The 17,321-nt window shown below is 39.2% G+C and overlaps 1 protein-coding gene and 1 non-coding gene across 2 annotated transcripts in view; one reads left to right on the top strand and one right to left on the bottom strand.

The window, feature by feature from the left end:
- Positions 1–2,212: 2,212 nt before the first annotated feature.
- Positions 2,213–2,294, bottom strand: TRNAS-GCU (transfer RNA serine (anticodon GCU)). Its single transcript has one exon. It is a non-coding gene; the product is annotated as a tRNA-Ser (tRNA).
- A 412-nt stretch (positions 2,295–2,706) lies between these two features.
- The window catches only part of KNL1 (kinetochore scaffold 1), a 68,053-nt gene continuing 53,438 nt past the window's right edge, over positions 2,707–17,321 (top strand). Inside the window, exons 1-5 of the mRNA XM_077764679.1 lie at positions 2,707–2,761; positions 9,558–9,612; positions 10,707–10,746; positions 11,674–11,733; positions 16,423–16,484. Coding sequence (XP_077620805.1) covers positions 9,578–9,612; positions 10,707–10,746; positions 11,674–11,733; positions 16,423–16,484 — 197 coding nt within the window. The 5' untranslated portion in view covers positions 2,707–2,761; positions 9,558–9,577. The remainder of the gene's footprint in view (positions 2,762–9,557; positions 9,613–10,706; positions 10,747–11,673; positions 11,734–16,422; positions 16,485–17,321) is intronic.

The following is a 17,321-nucleotide window of genomic DNA, read 5'->3' as shown; positions in this document are numbered from 1 at the left end:
AACAGGTAAAGAACTGAAGAATGGGTTCTTCAGGGAGCAACTAGGAGGAGTGCAAAGGCCTGGAAGCAAGAGAGAGCACAGAGTCTAGTTGGGGGAACCCAAGAAGGAGCTGCGGGTTGTAGGGCAAGGGGGAGGCTTGTTGATGTGGATGATATCCAAGGTGGGATCTGAAGGAGGAGCAGGGGCCAGCCAGGCAGAGGTGAATTGGAAGGAGGTACAGGGGAGTGGGAACAGCATCTGTGTAGAGAAAGAAAGGCCTGGTTCATAACAGGCTAAGATCAGTATCTTCAGGGTGTCTTAGAAAAGTCTCCTCAGAGATTCTTAACTTTTTCTGTGACATAGACCCCTTGGCAGTCTGCTGAAGTCGTTGGGTCCCTTCTCAGAATATTGTTTTTAAATGCATAAAATTAAGTTTGTTGGAATTCAAAGGCAACAGTTATGTTGGAATACAGTTATCAAAATCTTTTTAAAATCTGTATTACAGGGGCGCCTGGGTGGCTTAGTCGGTTAAGCGTCTGACTTTCGCTTAGGTCATGATCTCGCGGTTCGTGGGTTTGAGCCCCGTCAGGCTCTGTGCTGACTGCCAGCTCAGACCCTAGAGCCTATTTCAGAGTCTGTATCTCCCCCTCTCTCTGACCCTCCCCTGCTCACGCTGTCTCTCTCTCTCCTAGAAATAAATAAAAATATTTTTAAAAAATAAAATAAAATCTGTATTACAATAATATAATAATGTATGTACTTCTTTAGGAATGCATAACGTTATAAGATCTAATGGCAAGTCTAATAACTATTATTTTGAAGTAATTATGAGCAGGTAATGGGATTAAAAATGTATAAAAATATCTGTGATTTCTCTTGGTAACAAACTCACAGGTAAGGTTAATATTACTGTAGTTTGTGGCTCACCTTTACTGAAGGCAGTGCTTTCAATGATTGATGAAAATAAAGATACTTTTTTCCTCCCACCAAATAACCAGTTGAATTCTATCCATGGACACCTGGTGAGTGTGTGGAAATCAGACTGAAAACCTCTCTTAACAGCAGGTGGTGAATGGATTGAAGAGCAAGGCTGAAGACAGGTGCTGGGGCAACCAAGCCCTCAACTCAGGGAGGGAAATTTCCAAGGGATTTAGATTGAAGGCGGGAGGAACCAGTAATGCTAGCAGAATAGGGGCTTCTGTCCTCCACTCTCAGTGCTGCAAACCTTGCTGAAGCACCAGCCAGCTGCCACGTTCTGTGGCACTGCTCAGCCTTGTGAAAGAGAGGACATGTAAATCATTTCTGCGAGGGATTAATGAGCACTAAACACTAACCTCCATCATGGTATCGGATGCTGATTAAGACCCACCAGACTTCGACAGACTTGGGTTACACTGCACTTTCTTATACAGTTATAGAAGCTGTGTAACCTTTGACAAATTTATCTTTCACTGTCGTCACCTGTAAAAAGGAGTCATAAAAATGTCTATCATGATCATAGGGTTATGATGACTTAAAGTGATGTAATTTATCGTGGTGCCTGTAGATAATAAATAGAGGATAAAGAAAGGTTAAATATGAGTTGAATGAATCTGCTGGATGACCTTTGAAGAAGGGAACCCCTCTAGTCTTTTTCTGCCCCCTGTACCTCCCTTTTAAATCTGAGAGAGTATTTAACACTTTCTTCTCTGGGAAGGTAGCCATGTTTCAGGTCTTCAGTCCCTGGCTTCTAGATACTGCCAAGGTTTCATGTTGTCAACATCTTTTTAATGTTTTCCAGTTTATACTTTCCTTGAGCACATGCAGCCTGCTGGGAGCTGGAAGAGAATCTTCAACACTGCGCCTCCAAGCAGCTTTTGCAGTGAAACCTGGTATTTCCTAGCAAGGACAGGTATTAAAAACCCTGGGGTAAGAGTTTATAGCAATTAAACTCCCTCACTCAGAAGCTAGGTTAATTAACACGGAGCAGACCAGCACTGGAATATATAGGAACGGCAAAAATGGTAAAACTCTGTACTGTTGTTTGCTTCGTATAAAAAGAAACTAAATCAAACACACGTGTTCTGGGATGTTTCTTCCCCTTCTTCATCTGTGAGGTTAGACTGCTCCAAAAGACAGCTTTTGGACAAACCTGATGTTGGTGGAGCCAGAGTCAATTGACTAGTAAATCTGTAATCGAAATAATTGTTTTCACGCACATAAATTTACGTCCATCCAAGGCAAAAGTCACACCCGACGAGGATGGGATTCGAACCCACGCGTGCAGAGCACAATGGATTAGCAGTCCATCGCCTTAACCACTCGGCCACCTCGTCCCCGAAGCCTAATGTTTCCTGATAGCTATAGGGAGTAACACTAGGGGGATGTGACGCAACGTTATGGAGGCCGCCATTTTGTACGGAAACAAAGATCTGATCGTTTTTATAGCAAGTAATCGAAAGAAGATGGCTGCTCCCGCGATGTGAGGGATCTACAGTGGAGAGGGACCAATGAAAATTTGGTTGAAAATGAGATAACCTTGAAGGGACTAAAACTGATATATAAACTGGAAAAGAAGTTTAGTTAAAGGAGCCAGGTACTGGGTTGTTCCGGAGTCTAAAGGGCGGAGCCGACGCGTAAGCACCTTTGCGCATGTGCAACAGCTAGGCGGTTATATTTGAATACTTCACTGAAGCAGTCTGGGCGTTGTGAGGTGGAGTCGGTGGGTTGCTGCGGGGTCTTTTTGAGGACTACGCGGACCCCAAAAAAGTCTAAGGAGCATTTGTCAAGGAGCTGGACTGCGGTGGGTAAAGAGAATGAATCTTTCGTTCCAGGCTCCCGGGGCGGAGGCTTTAGGTTGTTTCTGGGCGCTCTGAAGGCCCCGCGGTGGGAGGTGGGGACCGCTCCCTCTCTCCGCCTGGCGGCCTCCAAAAGCACTGGGCCGGGAGTAGAAGTTTCTGCCTGCCTTCGAGGCCCTTTGCTCACCTGGGCCTGCACGTTGTGCGCTTTTCTCCCCCCTAGCACTTCTGCCCCCCCCCATCCCCCCGGGCCCCTGGACCTGCTGGGATTGGGCGTCCGCGGCGCCCCGCCTTGCTATCTTAATGTCAGGGCTACCGGACTCTTCCTCCCCCGCTGCGACTCCCGGCGGGTTGTTTGTATTTCCCACTCGGTCTTTTCGAAGCTACAATTGAAGTGACTGCGATGCGTGTTTTTAAGTGCTCGACTGGTCGCAGTTCTTTTTGCAGTGTCTGCTCCGTGTGCTCGCAGCACTGCGCAGACATTCGGTTTCCTGCAGGAAAAGAACATTAAAGCCAGGATCAGTACGCCACAGACGAGTTTTGGAAAACCTCTCCGTGTCATTTGTCGCTCGGAGTTAAAGCCCCTTTTTCTTGCTGCTTATCTCAGTATTAAGAGTTTAAGAAAAAATTTTCTCAAAACAGTATTGCCAATTGGATTTTTAGAGATAAAGTTATAGAGATACGACAGAGATAACCAGAGCAGAGGTTTTCACTTCAGTTGAACTGGATCACTGGAATTATTCAGGTATTTATTGGGTTCCTTGTCTTTTGCTAGGGCCAGGAGCGAATGATTCAGAGCCCCTAATCTGATGGGGTTCACACACAGTCCAGAAAGGAAAATGACTAATATACACAAGTAATTAGAATTCAAGACAATGTAAAGGACAATAGGAAACTGTAAGGTGGGATGGGGCACAGAAAAGGGAGAGCTTTTGGCACTGGAGGCTTTCTGGAGAAAGGGGCATATGAGGTGGAACTTGTAGAGAAAGATGCTTTGCTAAGTTGTGTCAGCCTAAAATTTTCCTAATTAAAGGGTGGATTCAAAGCACTATAATTCTTAACCGTGTGAATGAAAGGCTGGAAATGTATGCAAGAGGACAAACAGTGTCTGGAGTGGTGGTATCAGTGACGTGTTTGATGCTAAATAAGAGAACATCATAGAAGACGCTCTAGATAGTGATAATGCTGTTCAATAAAGCTTTCAGTGATAATGGTAATGTTTTATATTTGCACTGTTCACCGTGGTTACCCACTAGTCACAGGTGACAACTGAACGCCTGAAATGTGGCCATTGTGAATGAGGAGCTGAATTTTCAATTTTATTTCTTTTAAATTTAAATAGCTTTTGTATTGGACTGCACAAGTCTAGAGCCTGTATCAGTGGAAGAATGGAATACTTTAACTCTAGGTATTGGTAGTGTAAATTCAGGAATAGAGAAAGAGCCAGATAGTAAATATTTCAGGTTTTGCAGTCTACATGGTCACCTGGTCACCAGCATGTTCTCTATTGCATGTTCTTTGTTTTTTGTTTTGTTTTGTTTTGTTTTTTTCTTCTACAGCCTATTGAAAATGTAAGAAACATCACTCATATAAGGGCTCATTTGGCCCTGTAGCTGTAGTTTGCAGACCTCCAAATTATTTAGACTAGTAATTACCAAAGTTTTTTGACTCATGGTACCCTTAGGTCAAAAAAAAAAAAAAAAAGCCAAAGAACAAAAAAAGGAATGGAACATAATAGTTCCATTTATTAAGTCATTAAGTCCAAACAACTTAAAAAGTTAAGTTATAATAAATTTATGACCTAACTGCTTAGTAGCCATTTGAAAAAAAGTAATATGCATAAATTGAAGGAAAAGATGATATATTTTCTTCTTAAATAATCACAATTATTTACTAATTGAATACGTTTCTTCTTTTTTTCCCCNTTACATTCCCACCAGCAGTGTAGGAGGGTGTCCGTTTCTCCACATCCTCGCCAGCATCTGGAGTCCTCTGATTCGCTCATTTTACCACGCTGGCTGGTGTGAGGTGGTATCTAAGTGTGTTTTGATTTGTATTTCCCTGATGAGGAGGGATGCTGAGCATCGTTTAGTGTGTCTGTTGGCCATCTGGATGTCCTCTTTGGAGAAGTGTCTGTTCATACCTTCTGCCCATCTCTTCACTGGGTTGTTTGTTTTTCGGGTGTGGAATTTGGTGAGTTCCTTATAGATTTTGGATATTAACTCTTTATCTCATATGTCATTTGCAACTATCTTTTCCTGTTTCGTCGGTTGCCTATTAGTTTTATGGATTGTTTCCTTTGCCGTGCAGAAGCTTTTAATCTTGATGAGATCCCAATAGTTTATTTTTGCTCTTGATTCTTTTGCTTTTGGGGATGTGTCAAGTAAGAAATTGCTGCGGTGGAGGTCGAGGAGGTTGTTTCCTGCTTTCTCCTCTAGGGCTAATTGAATAATTTTCTTCTTAAATAATCACAGTTATTTACTAATTGGATATGTCTGCCTGTTGAACACTACACAACTCCTCAAATCTTGGACTCATACTGGACACTGCCACCCTCATCTCCTGTACCACATTGATAAAAAGTATGTGCTTCATATCATAGCAACTGCCAGAAATCCAACTTTGCAATAATATGTTATCAAAACTAATGTAAATCAAACGATACTGTTTTTAACTAGTAGTTGTCATGGTGCCTGACAGATGCCAAGAATTGCTGTTTCTCTCAACAATTTAAAATCCTAGGACACTTCTGTGAGTATGCTGTAGCAGCCTTGGGTGCCAGGTGCACACTTTTACAACCAATCAATAATTAGTTAATGAGGCAGTAATAAAGAGTTCAACCATAACAGCATTTTACAAATGAAGCTTAACATGATGATCTGGGGTACCCTGTATGTGTTGAAAGTGGAACTTGAAGTTATATAATAGAGGTCTTTTTTTTTTAAGGAGGACCCAAATAAGTTTTCGTCATTTAAATAAGTTCTTATCATTTAAATAAGGAATCTCATCATTTATTTAAGTGCTGCAGATTGGTAGGTACTGCATGTTAGATAGGAATGATGTTCAGTGACTATTTCAAACAGTGAAGATGTTTAGGTGATCTTGATTTGACAGTATTTAATATTTTTATCTGTGAATTTTGTTTTTTATTATAATTTTAATATTTATTTATTTTTGATAATCTGAGATAGAGCATGAGTGGGGAGGTTCAGAGAGAGAGGGAGACACAGAATCTGAAGCAGGCTCCAGGCTCTGAGCTATCAGCGCAGAGCCTGATGCAGGGCTCAGACTCACAAACCCATAAGATCATGACCTGAGACAAAGTCCAACGCTTAATTGACTGAGTTACCCAGGTGCCCCTCTGTGAATTTTGAATATGTCACTGAACTTAAAGATATTCCCAAAAGGAGAGAAACTATGCAAGTCAGTGATGATAAGGTAACTTAAAAGAATTGTTACTCATTCAGCAAATATTTATTGAGCTATTATTTACAAAGCATGTGCTAGTTTCTCAGAATATAACAGTGAGCATAAGAGACACCAGCCTTATTCTCATAGAGTTCATTATTGGGTTACAGGTAGTTTGGGGGAAGTAACAAGAATAACTACATAACAGGCTTTTAGATTACAGTTGTGGTAATGCTACATAAGAGACATACACAGTGCTGCAAAGGGTGATTTTTGTGACCTTTTTTTTTTGTCAAAAGAGAGTAGCACGTATAAATTAAGTGGCTCAGGAACAAGCTTTGTGTTTGCAGGAATAGAAATGCCAGTGTGGCTAGCTAGCATAGTGAGGAAGACAGTAGCGTGAGATGAAGTGTGAAGTCTGAGAGGCAAGTAGAGACCAGATCTTGTAGAGTTTTCTAAGTCCTGGTGAAGAGTTTATTCTCAGTACCTCGGGAAGCCATTGAAGGGTTTTAGGTAGGTGAGCATCTTAAATGTAACTTATGTTTAAGAAGATAACTGTCAAGGTACCTGGGTGGCTCAGTTGGTTAAGCGACCTCTCTTGGTTTCAGCTCACGTCATGATCTTATGGTTCATGGGAACAAGCCCTGAGTTGGGCTGCGCACTGCTGCACTGACAGAATGCAACCTGCTTGGGATTCTCTCTCTCTCTCTCTCTCTGCTTCCCTCTCTCTTCCCCTTCCCCCTCCACACAGTCTCTCTCTCTTTCTCAAGATAAATAAAACTTAAAAAAAAAAGATAACTATGTAAAGAAGGGACTATGAGGGATCAGAATGAAAGTAGGGAGACCATTAGGTGGATTTTACAATAGTTTACATGAGAAATAATTGTAGGTTGAACTGTGGTGGGGGCACTGAAGACAGAAGTGAATGCATTTGAATATATAAAATGCATGTGGGATATATATTGGAAATGGAACTACTAAGATTTGGTGGTTAACAGAAGTGGAAATAGCTACTGTACCTGTTTAATCTCAGAGGGAAATCATCAGTTTCACCATTAAGTTGATGTATGCTGTTGGTTTTTTAAGTAGATATGGCTTGTTAGATTTAGGAATTTGGGGCGCCTGGGTGGCTCAGTCGGTTAAGCATCTGACTTTATCTCGGGTCATGATCTCACGGTTTGTGGGTTCGAGCCCCGTATCAGCCTCTGTGCTGACAGCTCAGAGCCTGGAGCCTGCTTCACATTCTGTGTCTCCCTCTCTGCCCCTCCCCTGCTCATACTGTGTCTCTCAAAAATAAACATTAAAAAAAATTTTTTTTTTAAAAGGAATTTATCTTCTCTTCCTAGTTTGTTAGGCTCTTCTTTTTTTAAACATGAAAGGATGTTAAAGTTCAAACTTTTTTCATCTGAGATGATCGTATGATTTTTCCATTTTAATCGCTTGGTATGGCAAATTGTAAAGTTGGTTTTCTAATGTTGGACAAGTTTTGCATTACTGGAATAAAACCAATATGACTAAGATGTATTATTCTCTTTACAAATTGTTGGCTCCTTTGTGCTGTCTTATCTAGGATTTTTATATTTATGGTGCTGAAACTGGTGGCATGTGATATTTCCTTTCTTGTATCATATTTATTTGGTGTGGGGATGGGTGTATATGTGAGATGGAGATGGTTGCCAAGTAAGAGCTTTCATTAAATACAAAATAATTATCCTAGGGACGCCTGGGTGGCTCAGTAGGTTAAGCCTCTGACTTCTAAAGTAAGAACTTTGATTGAATAGTTTATATATATGGTTAATGATGTGACAGAAATGCTAATATTGTTGGGTAAAAATATGTAGGTTTTATGTTTTCTGAAGTTTGCGGTAATTTTTTTTCTTACCTAGAGGTGAGGTTCTAAAGTTAATGCATAGGGGTACTTGACTGGCTCAGTCGATTGAGCGTCCTTCTCATGATTTCGGCTTAGGTCATGGTCCCAGGGTCATGGGGTCCAGCCTCTTGTTGGTCTCAGCTCTGAGTGTAGAGCCTGCTTAGGATTCTCTCTCTCCCCCTCTGTCCCTCCCCCATGCATGCACGTGCTCTCTCTAAAATAAAAAAAAAGAATAATAAAATTTAAAAAATAAAGTTAATGCATTTAGTATAGTTGTGTGTAGATAGGAACTCAGACCAGTTGAGGAAACTTCAGCTTATGTTTCTTATTTCACATTTGGAAAGAGAAATACTCATTGAGTGGAATTGTAAGCATGATCAGCTACACTTTTTTTTTTTTTTTTAAATTTCTGGGAGAGAGACAGACAGTGACAGAGAGAGACAGTGTGAGCAGGGGAGGGTCAGAGAGAGAGAGGAAGGTACAGAATCTGAAGCAGGCTCCAGACTCTGAGCTGGCAGTCAGCACAGAGCCCAATGCGGGGCTGGAACCCACTAACCGTGAGATCATGACCTGAGCTGAAGTCGGATGCTTAACCGACTGAGCCACCCAGGTGCCGCTACACTTTTTTTTTTTTACTGTTTATTTTTTAGAGAAAGAATGTATGTGCAAGTGCAAGTGGGCAGAAGGAGGGGCAAAGAGAGAAGGGGACAGATCTGAAGCGGGCTCTGCACTGACAGCAGTGAGCCCCATGCAGGGCTTGAACTCATGAACGATTTGATCGTGGCCTGAGCCCAAGTCAATGCTGAACTGACTGAGCCACCCAAGCTCCCCTCAGCTATACTTTTTGTTTTTTTTAATTTTTTTAAATTTTATTTATTTCTAGGAGAGAGAGAGACAGCGTGAGCAGGGGAGGGTCAGAGAGAGAGGGGGTGACAGACTCCGAAACAGGCTCCGAAACAGGCTCCAGGCTCTGAGCTGGCAGTCAGCACAGAGCCCGACACGGGGCTTGAACCCACGAACTGCAAGATCATGACCTAAGCGAAAGTCGGACGCTTAGCCAACTAAGCCACCCAGGTGCCCCTACTTTTTAAATGTTATTTTCATGTCTTAAAGATTTTTTGCTCAGTACTTATGGTTGAATCTTCATAACGTAAATATGTATATTATTGCATTCACTGTATTTTGATACCTAATTTCATTTGGGGATTGAATTATTATATAATCCACAAATCCTTATAAACTAAGGCGAATTTTTATTTGAACTATTAATACCCATATCATCCCAGTTAAAGTTAGTTACTGATTTTATCTTGAATATGAGAATTTTCCAGGAGTATTAATTATAATGGGGTAGTTTAAACTCAAAATTTCTCTTGTTATAGCCCCGTAGTATAGCTTTTGCTTCCCCTTTTTTGGTCTTCCCTCAGAAAGTAATCCTGAAGTCACAACTTTGCTACTAATCTCTTTATAGTTTTTATTCCTTTTCTTTCTTTCTCACCTTTTCTAATGTATATTTGTTTCAGAAAAAGATTTTCTTCAAAAAATGGATGGGATGTCTTCAGAGGCTAATGAAGAAAAGTAAGTTCATGCAGTATAACTAAAAGTGTTAAACTCTGTCAGAGAAAGATACTTTTCTGTAAGACCAACTGATAACTTCTGAAACTGTTTTCCATTTTGTTGGGGGGGGGGAGAAGTAAATGTTACAAAGTCATAGCTCTCTTTGCCTTATCTTTGTGTTTACATATGTAGTGTCAAAATTAAGAGGTACTTTAGAGACCATCTCCCATCCCTTCAATTTAAGGATGGGAAAATTGAGGCTCAAGGAAATGAAGTGATTGGTCTAAAATTGGCATCACAAATTGGTGGTCTGTTTATAGCCTACATACTTCTTTTTTTCCCCTTAAAAATTGTTTTTACATTTTTGAATTAGTTGCTAAAATTTATTCTTGAAAAATTGAGTGTAACAACACTAGGCTCATATTCTTGTGGCAGCCACTAACCGATCAGAGTAATGACTGTGATTAGACCAACTGGGAACTCTCCATTATCATCTCAACACTGCCTATTTTTCTTGCATTTTCTAAATTATCTGTTTGACCTCCAAAGGCATTTTAATTTTCAAAACCTGATCTAAAAATCACATAGTAGTAAAACCAGAGCTAGAGTGTCTTGGTTTATGACCTATTTATCTTATAATTGTACCTCTGGGGGCACCTGGGTGGCTCAGTCGGTTAAGCGTCCAACTTCAGCTCAGGTCATGATCTCATGGTTCGTGGGTTTGAGCCTCATGCCCAGCTCTGTGCTAATAGCTCAGAGCCTTGAGCCTGCTTCGGATTGTGTGTCTCCCTCTCTGTCTGCCCCTCTCCTGCCCATGCTCTGTCTCTCTGTCTCTCAAAAATAAACATTAAAAAATTTTTTTTAATTGTACTTATGTACATATGGTACGTTATTTTGTACTCATGGTTTTTCTAGAGATATTTTTATAGTATACAGTAAGTATTTTAAAACACTGACTTTCTAAATACTGAATTTAACATCTTATAAATCTTGCTAAGTGAAAGTGATACCATGTGTTAAGTGAAAGTGATGGCCAATTTAAGGATGCTGTGATGATGGCTTTTGAAAATTTAGTCTTTCACCAATGTGTCTGTAAATTTTTTTTCCTTTTTCAGTGACAATATGGAGAGACCTCTTAGAAGAAGACATTCCTCAGTAAGAAACACTTAAGTTAATAATTTTTATCTTTCTTTGAGTGATGACTATGTGCCACAGTAATTTTGATGTTAGCATCACCATCTGGCTCTACTTTGCTCTCTGGATAAAAGCCTAAAATATTTAACCTGGTTACACAATTCTATAAATACACTAAAATTTGTATTTTATTAATTTCATGGTAATTTTATGAATTGTATGCTATGTAAATTGTACTGTTTTGTTATAGTACAATTAAAAAATGTATTTAAACAGTGTAGCAAGACACAAAAAATCCAATTCAAACTGATTTAAGCGCAAAATTTATTGGGTTTTGAAATTGAAAAATCCAAAGATAAGGATGACTTTTGGCACAACTTAACTGACCAGGGGTTCCAATAATATCACCAATACTAGGATGATTTTTCTCACTTTTCTACTCTGATTGCTTCTCTATGTAATCTCCAATGTCAGACAGGCTCTCTCCCCATGATTACTACAGTATGTATAGCTCTCCCAACTTCCAGTGTCAGATCCTAAATGAAAAAGTGTCTATTTCCTCAAGATAAAACAAAAACAAGACTCAGGATTGAATCCTCTTGGCTCAATTATCTTGTTATAGGTCAAGTCCTCATTCCTAAACCACTCATTATTGATAAGAGAATATCATGTGCATATTGTTGTAGACCAGGGCTACATGTTGTACGTTAGGGTTGGGGTGGAGCTTACTCAGACCACATGGGATAAAGGCAGGCAAAATAATTGAGGTAGGTGAGCAGGGAGAAGGAAGTAGATGCTGAGTATTTAAACCAGCCACAGAGTACAGAACTGAGGAGTTTTAGAGCTTTCAGAGAAATTTAAACATCTCTGCCTTTCTCCTTATGAAATAACTTGGACTGATTATTAACAGATACGCCACATTTTATTGAATAATTCTAATTCTTTTAGATTTTGAAGCCCCCAAGGAGTCCTCTTCAGGACCTGAGAGGTGGGAATGAAACAGTTCAGGTAAGTCTCTGGTGCAAATACTTTATAGATTACTATTTTCAGTGACAATTTTGATAGGAATTTATTTGCTATATGAAGAGAGACCTCATAAATGATTTTAGTTGAATGTATACAAATAAGCATCCCCTGGCCTTCAGGTTAAAATCCAAACTCTTGAGTAAGCTGGCACTCTTGATTTTTAACCCCCATTTGCTTTTCCAGCCTTCTTACTTGCCACTCTCACACATGTATCTCACTATTCAGGATAGCTTGCTCTTCTGCAGACATGACAGACTGTCAAGTCTGCAAGAATTTACATGTGATATTTCCTCTATTTAGATAGTTAGTTCTTCATTCTTCTTTGTTCTCCCAACATTCTGTTAAAACTTTTTTCAAACATTTTGAAAAGTAGCAGGAATTTTATAGTGAATGCTCATATAGTCATCACTTAGATTCTACAATTAATATTTTATCAGACTTTATTGAAAATCTGTAACCCTCTTTATTTAGTAATTCCTATTTACCCTTTAAGACTGAATTTTGGTATAACTTCTCTCAGAAAATCATCCCTCAGTACTTTCTAATTATCTGCTATGTCCATTCTAAATTAAGAACTCTCTGAGTATGGGTACTTTTATCATGTGTTTTTTCATTTTATTGTGCCTGGTATAGTTGACTTTCAGTACATTTTGTTGATTGATGAAATGCATATAGTTTTAGAGACCATAAAATTCTGAATGCTCACTATACTTTGGCCTCTCTAATCTTTCCATTTCTCAGATATATAAAGCTTTTTCCTGACTCAGGGCTTCTGCATACTTTTCACCTACTGTGCTTTCTCTCTACCCAGTGCATCATCAGACTAATTTTAACTGATCCTTCAGGTCTCAAATATACTTCCTCACAGTAATCTTTCCTGATTCTTTTTTTTTTTAATGTTTTATTTATTTCTGAGACAGAGAGAGAGACAGCGTAAGCAGGGGAGGGTCAGAGAGAGAGGGAGACACAGAATCTGAAGCAGGCTCCAGGCTACGAGCCAGCTGTCAGCACAGAGCCCGACGCGGGGCTTGAACCCACGGGCTCTGAGATCATGACCTGAGCCGAAGTCGGATGCCCAACCCACCGAGCCACCCAGGCGCCCCTGTTTCCTGATTCCTAAGCTAGATTAGGTTTTTCTTTTTTTAATATAGTTTTCCTTCATAACATTCATCACACTTTGAATTTTATATTGATGTAGATTTTTTGTTTCAATGTCTTTGTCACCATTAATCCCCAGTATAGAGTAGGGACTGTATTTGTTTCCTTTATCATTATTTTTTTGTCACTCAGCACAAGACCTGGTTGTGTGTGTGTGTGTGTGTGTGTGTTTTAAAAATTTAATGAACATTGAATGAGTAAATAGCAGATTCATAGACTCACAAAACTTTAAAACCAGTAGGACCTCACCAGTAGTCTTAAATCCAATTCTTTATTATTTTTTTTAAGTGTTTATTTATTTATTTTGAGAGATATGGCAAGCTAGGGAGGGGCAGAGAGAGAAGGATGGAGAGAATCCTAAGCGGACTTCACACTGTAAGCACAGAGCCCAACACAGGACTCTAACCCACAAACTGTGAGAACATGACCTGAGCCAAAACCAAGAGTCAGATGCTTACCTGACTGAGCACCCAGGCACCCTCAATTACTTATTTTTATAGAGGAGAAATATGAGGTCCAAAAAGGTTAAATTTTTGTTCAAGCCCATGTAATTAGTGGCAGACTTCAAATTTGAGCTCTAATCTCCTAATTTCTAGCTCAGTGCTCTTTCCAGTATATCACACGAATTTTAGTTTTTCTTCTTTTATTATATTATTATTATTATTTAAGTTCATTTATTTTGAGAGAGAGAGTGAGTGAGCATGGGCTGAGGAGGGCCAGAGAGAGAGGGAGAGAGAGAATCTCAAGTAGGCTCCGTGCTGTCATTGTGGATCCTGACACAGGGCTCGATTTCACGAACTGTGAGATCATGACCTGGGCCAAAATCAAGAGTCGGAGGTTTAACAGACTGAGTCACTGAGGCACCCCTTCTTTTTCTTTTCTTNAAACATAGTAGTATCTGTTAATTTCAGTATTTACTATGTCAATATTATTGACCTAGTAAGCTCAAGGCCAGTTGTAGTGTCTGCTAGGGTATTAATAGAGAGGATGAATATTCCTGACTCTTTATTATAATAAGACAAACAAATATTAAGAATTAACATAATAAAAGTTTCTGTGGATTTCATTTGTTTCTCTGTCTTTTGCTTTTTGTGTTTGGTATCTATGTGAGTGAAAATGTTTGCTCTTGTTATGGAAAATGAGAGGAAAAAATAGCATTTTATAATGAAAAAATGTTCAGCATCACTAATAGAGAAATGCAAATCAAAATCACAGTGAGATATCACCTCATATCTATTACTATTGCTACTGTAAAAAACAATAGAAGGGGCACCTGGCTGGCTCAGTTGGTAGAGCTTGTGATTTGATCTTGGGGTTATGAGTTCAGCTCCTATGTTGGGTGTAGAGATTACTTAAAATAAAATCTTTGGGATGCCTGGATGGCCAAGTCCATTGAGTGTTTGACTCTTTATTTTGGCTCAGCTCGTGATCTGATGGTCATGAGACTGAACGTCACGCCAGGCTCCATGCTGGGTGTGGAGCCTGCTTAAGATTAACTTTGCCTGTCTCCCTTAATTGTTCTCTCAATCTCTTTCTAAAAAAAAAAAAAAAGAAGAAGAAGAAAAAAAAAAAGATGGGACACCTGGGTGACACTGTCGGGTAAGCTTCAAACTCTTGATCTCGGCTCAGGTCATGATCTCACAGTTTGTGAGTTTAGGCCCCACATTAGGCTCTGCACTGATGGTATAGAGCCTGCTTGGGATTCTTTCTTTCTCCCTCTCTCTCTGCCCCTTCCCCGCTTGTGCTCCGTCTCAAAATAAATGAATAAACTTAAAAAAAAAATAAAAGAACAAGTGCTGGCTAGGATGTGGAATTATGGAAACCTTGTATACTGTTGGGGTGGAAATGTAAAATGTGTAGCCACTATGGAAAACAGTATGGTGGCTCCTCAAAAAATGAAAATAGGATTGCCATATGATCTAGTAATTCCACATCTGGGTATATACCCAAAAGAATTAAAAGCAGAGTGTTGAAGTGACATATACCTCTGTCACAGCAGTATTATTCACCTCACCCCAAAGTTAGAAGCAACCCAGTGTCCACTGACAGATGAATGGATAAACAAATGTCGTATCAATGGAATATTAGTCAGCCTTTAAAAAGAAGGAAGCTCTGATACACACTGCAGTAAAGAGGACATTATGGTAGGTGAAATAAACCCATCACAAAAAGACAACTACTTTATGATTCTACTTATGAATTACCTAGAGTAATCAAGTCTATAGAGACAGTAAGTAAAATGATAATTTCTGGGAGACTGGGCAAGGGAAAAGGGAGTTGTTTAATGGATATGAAGTTGCAGTTTTGCAGGTTGAAAAGAATTCTAGAGATTGATTTCACAACAGTGTATATATAACACTACTGAACTATACACTTAAAATGGTTAAGGTGTAATTCACGGGTTCAAGCCCTGTGTCAGGCTCTGTGCTGACAGCTCAGAGCCTGGAGCCTGCTTCAGATTCTGTGTCTCCCTCTCCCTCTCTCTGCCCCCTCCCCTGTTCATACTCTGTCTCTCTCTCTGTCTCAAAAATAAATGAAAACATTTTAAAAATGGTTAAGATGTATAAGTGAAATTAGCTAGTCCCTTGACAGATACTGTGTGATTCCACTTATATAAAGTATCTAAATAGTCAAACTCTTAGCAGCAGAGAGCAGAACAGTGGTTGCCAGGGCCATAGAGGAGGGCAAAATGGGGAGTTGCAAACAACAGGTAAGAGGTTTCAGTAAAACAAGATAAGTTCTAGAACTCTGCTGTACAATATTGTGCCTATAATTAACAATATTGTATTATACGCTTAAAATTTTGTTGAGAGAGTAGATCTAAAGCTAAGGATTCTTACCACTTTTAAAATTAAAATTTAAGAAGTGGTTAAGGTGGTTAATTTTGTTGCGTGTATTTTACCATAGTTAAAATTTTTTCTTAAATCCTAAATAGGATAGTAAGGTTACTATAATAGGCTACATATCACTTGCTTTGTCCCTAAGTTTGTGTTTTTTCTTGATGGCAAAATAGTCACTCATTTAAAAGGAAAGAGAAGGGGCACCTGGGTGGCTCAGTCAGTTAAGCATCCGACTCCGGTTCAGGTCATCGTCTCACAGTTCATGAGTTTGAGCCCCCCCATCAGACTCTGTGCAGACAGCTCCAAGCCTGGAGCCTGCTTCAGATTCTGTGTCTCCCTTTCTCTCTGCCCCTTCCCCACTCGTTCTGTCTCTCCCTCTCAAAATAAAGACATAAAAAATTTTAAATAAAAATAAAAGGAGAGTGAAAAGGAAAGAGACTATAATCACCTTCCTTGAATATGCTGTTTGTGTCAGTATGCTTATTACCACTCACATGGAAAATCATACTCGTGTTTGTTAAGTGTGTTAAGATATTTCAGAGAAATAAATAATTACCACAATTAATAATATCACATTAACTCAGAATAAGACTTAATCTCTGTCTACAGTACTCTGGAGACCTAATTCACAGTAGTTTCATTAAGAATCATACCATATATTCTCTGCCCTTAGGACTCTAATGCTTTGAGAAATAAGAAAAGCTCTCGTCGAGTCAGCTTTGCAGACACTATAAAGTAAGTTCGAGAAATAATTAAAATGTTAACAGGTAATAATTTTTTGTCCATCAAACCAAATATGTTAGTACTAAATGACTTGATAGTCTGGGTTTTAATTACATAAGCCTGTTATTGTTGTTATTCAGCCTTATACTTGAGAAACACTGAGAACTCTAGAGTCAAATGAAACAACTGTTTCTTACCACTGTTAATTTAACATTGTATTGAAGGTGCTAACCAATAAAAATAGAGAAAGTGGAGTTAAAAATATTGGAAAGATGGGGCGCCCGGGTGGCTTAGTCGGTTAAGCGTCCGACTTTCGCTCAGGTCATGATCTCGCGGTTCGTGGGTGCGAGCCCCGCGTCGGGCTCTGTGCTGACTGCCAGCTCAGAGCCTGGAGCCTGTTTCAGTCTGTGACTCCCTCTCTCTATGACCCTCCCCTGCTCACGCTGTCTCTCTCTCTCTCCTAGAAATAAATAAAACATTAAAAAAAAAAAACAAATAAAAACATTTAACAAAACAAAACAAAACAAAACAAAAATATTGGAAAGATGCAGATAAACCTATTATCTTTTACAGATTAAATGCTTATATATTAGGAAAATCTAAGAATATCAGTTGAAATACCTCTACAGACAATAAGTAACAGGATACAAAATTAATATATGAAAATTAACGTATTTCTTATATATAAATAGTAACACGATAGAAGATAAATGTTTTTTTCATTGTATTGTATTTTGTTGCTATGTATTTAATAATAAAAGCATATAAAGAATAAGCCATTATTGAAGGATACGAAAGAATTGTGCAAATGAAAATATTACAAGTTCCTGAATAAAAAGGTACATTATC

This window comes from Crocuta crocuta, unplaced genomic scaffold (assembly GCF_008692635.1).
Source record: "Crocuta crocuta isolate KB4526 unplaced genomic scaffold, BGI_CrCroc_1.0 scaffold102, whole genome shotgun sequence".
NCBI lineage: Eukaryota > Metazoa > Chordata > Mammalia > Carnivora > Hyaenidae > Crocuta > Crocuta crocuta.
The sequence above is the reverse complement of the archived record's forward strand: the minus strand, read 5'-3'. Positions and strand labels throughout refer to the sequence as shown.